This window comes from Cucurbita moschata, unplaced genomic scaffold (genome assembly GCF_002738365.1).
Source record: "Cucurbita moschata cultivar Rifu unplaced genomic scaffold, Cmos_1.0 Cmo_Scf00003, whole genome shotgun sequence".
Taxonomy (NCBI): Eukaryota; Viridiplantae; Streptophyta; class Magnoliopsida; order Cucurbitales; family Cucurbitaceae; genus Cucurbita; species Cucurbita moschata.
In genome coordinates, this window is record NW_019268519.1 from 2,230,264 (window position 1) to 2,233,354 (window position 3,091).

The 3,091-nt window shown below is 39.1% G+C and overlaps 1 protein-coding gene across 1 annotated transcript in view; it reads right to left on the reverse strand.

Moving 5' to 3' along the window:
* Positions 1-1,521: 1,521 nt before the first annotated feature.
* LOC111437938 (transmembrane 9 superfamily member 10-like) overlaps positions 1,522-3,091 on the reverse strand; it is a 4,366-nt gene continuing 2,796 nt past the window's right edge. Inside the window, exon 7 of the mRNA XM_023075977.1 lies at positions 1,522-3,031. Within this exon, the coding sequence (XP_022931745.1) occupies positions 1,874-3,031 (1,158 nt within the window). The 3' untranslated portion in view covers positions 1,522-1,873. The remainder of the gene's footprint in view (positions 3,032-3,091) is intronic.

A 3,091-nucleotide genomic window follows, 5' to 3' on the forward strand; every position in this document is an offset into this window, starting at 1 on the left:
TTTTTTTTTTTTTTTTATAAATAAAATTGTTTTTATTAAAAAAGATATAAAAAGTGCAGCGTTGAAATTTAATTATGGCCATTCTAAATAAGTCAAATAATGCATCATTTATATATTTTATTAGAAAAACTTTTATCTTTTTTTCCACTCTGAAAGCTCCCACCATTTATTTATTTATTTACTTCTTTTGTTTATTTTTGCCGCTACCTTTTCCAAAGTCAGAGTTCTATAAATGCGCACATGATTAAAAAAAAAAAAAATACAGTCAAATAAAAATAGTGAATTTGCTGTTTTATTTATTTATTTTTTTCCCTTTTTAGGCACGGTAGTGAAGAATGTGACATTTTCGAGTAAACTTTGATTTAATTGACCATACTCAACTTTTTGATCGTTTAGCGAAGATGTCTTGCATAGACTTTATTTGATTCGACCTATAGCCAAGTGACCTCGACTCTTTTAGATTTTGAGATATTTAGTTAGGTCTTATATATATTCCACCTATAATAGCAATATAATTTTTTTTTTTTTGGGGGTTAAATTTTAATGTTTGTCTTCTTCTCGCGCTCTAAATGGAGGGTGTCCTCTATTCGTAGTGGACTTAATCGTATTTGAGCCCAACTATTTAGATTTGGGTTGAGCATTTGGATTTGAGGCCGAATTATAATGTAGTAATTTATTTGGGCTTATTTGAACTTGGGCCCAAGATTTCATATGGCCCAGTTTGATATTGTGAATGACTAGTGCCTTCAGCTCTCTCCTACTTCGATTGTGACGCTCATGTGGTGTTTAACCTCTTTAATAATTGTTAGGCTCAACTTGTTGTGTGTGTATATATAACCTTAAATGCAACTGTTCTCCCTAGTCTATCTGTCCTCAAAATGTCGATTTGCCCCGGTGCTATTCTAGCCCTATCCCATCCTTGTCAATGTAGAGGATGGAAAAGAGTAAAGGGTTGCCTAGTTCATGTCATTGCCTCAAGTGATGAACAAAATACGGTTTGGCTTGCTCACCAAACGCTTCATGTATTGGAGCAGATGAGGCAAGTTCGTCGAAAGACTCATGAAAATGTATCGAGTGGGAGTATATGGGTATGGACTAGACGTACATAGTGGCAATGGGCACTAGACACAGAGTGTGGAGCTTTCATGCACCAACAAAGAAACGGGCTACCTTTGGCTTCATTTTAATGTCATTTCATTTGTAAGTGCCATGGCAGGATCACAGCAGGTGAATGCCGCAGAGGGAATGAAGGGCCCGTCTCTGGCTCAGCAGTCAGCACAGCACCGAGTTCTTCCCCAGCGGAAGAAACTGCCCGTTATCATCGACGCCTGAGGCTTCCTTCCACCCACCGGGAGAACGCCCGTCCTAACATGTCATGATCTTTCTTGTTAAATTTTCATAGGATATGGAAGTGTTCATGAAGAAGAGTATGTTCGAATTTTACAGTCTACGAAGTAATATTTTAGCCTTCCAGTCTCCAACTTGAACATGACTTCCCATTACTATCATAACAAGGGAGTATATCATAACAAAGAGAACACAGATTGAACCACATGATTTTTTTTTTCTTCTCCATTACTATCATAACAAGGGAGTATAACGAAACAGTTGCTTACAATTCTCTCCAAGTCTCCTATTGAGCAAGCAGTAAAAGAACATAACAAAGAACCCATGAACAAAAGAGAAGTAATAACTGGAATCTTCAAAACACCCTGTACTAAGAAAGATTGAAAGAAAAAGAAGAAAAGCCGCTTCTAAATCAAAACAATTTCTGGAGATGATGTCGCCTTTCCTATCCCAGAGTGACCCTTTTTCCTCCTTTGCTACTACATCAACAAAAACTTTGTAAGTATTTAACATTTCTTCCAAGAAATCAATCAATTTTCACTGACGAGTAGATGAGTCGTGTGAACCAGAAACATGCGTAGAATCCAATTGTGCCAGTCAGCACAAAGAAGGAATATGAACCAATTAGCATATACCCAAAGTACAACATCCCAGACACTGGCTTTGTTATCTCGAGCTTTGTGAAGAAGTAAAAAGCAGCATAGAGGAAGAGGTAGAGTGCAGAGGACCCTGAAGTCAGGTATGACCTCCACCACCAATGGTAATCCTCACTACACAGTTGGAAGTAGCAGAGCACAACCGTTATCTCAGCGCAGGTGACTATCAGAATGAGGAAGACAATGAAGAGGAAACCAAATATGTAGTAAAATTGGTGCAACCATATGGAGGTGAGGATGAAAAACAGCTCAATAAAGACTGCCCCAAAAGGAAGTATCCCTCCAATGAGAATGGAGAACGTCGGGTTCATGTACCAAGCTTGTTCCGGGATCTGTCTTGGGATCTTGTTGGTTTTCACAGGGTCTTCAATTGCTGGCTTCTTAAACCCAACATAACCACCCACAAAAACGAGAGGAACAGAGATACAGAACCATAAAAATACCAGAGCAAACATGGTTCCAAATGGCACTGCCCCAGAGGATTTCTCCCCCCAGATTAAAGCATTCAAAACAAAGAAAATGGAGAAAATTGTGGCTGGAAACATGATAGCCGTTTTCAGTGAAATCTTCTTCCACTCTGTTCCCTTAAACATCCTATATAGACGAGAAGAAGTGTAGCCAGCAAAAAGCCCCATAAAGACCCAGAGTAGGAGCATGGCAGTCATTAAACCCCCTCTGTTTGATGGGGAGAGGAACCCAAGAGCAGCAAATATTATGGTGACAAGACTCATTCCAAAAAACTGAACACCTGTACCGACGTACACGCAAAGTAAATCAGATTTTAAAGGAGGCCTGAAAACATCACCATGAACCAGTTTCCAACCCGTTTCTTCTTGTGCTTCTTCTTGGGTCTCCAATTGATTATATTTAGAAATATCACGGTAGAGTGTTCTCAACATAATCATGGCCACCATACCCGAGAGGAAAAGGACAATCATCAAAGAATTAACTATTGAAAACCAATGAATTTGATCATCAGCCATCAGAAGATAGGTATCCCACCTTGATGCCCATTTCACATCACTTTCCTAGAACACAGAATTAGCAAGCATTAGAGGTAGAGAGAGAGGAGAAGGGGGGGGGGGGGG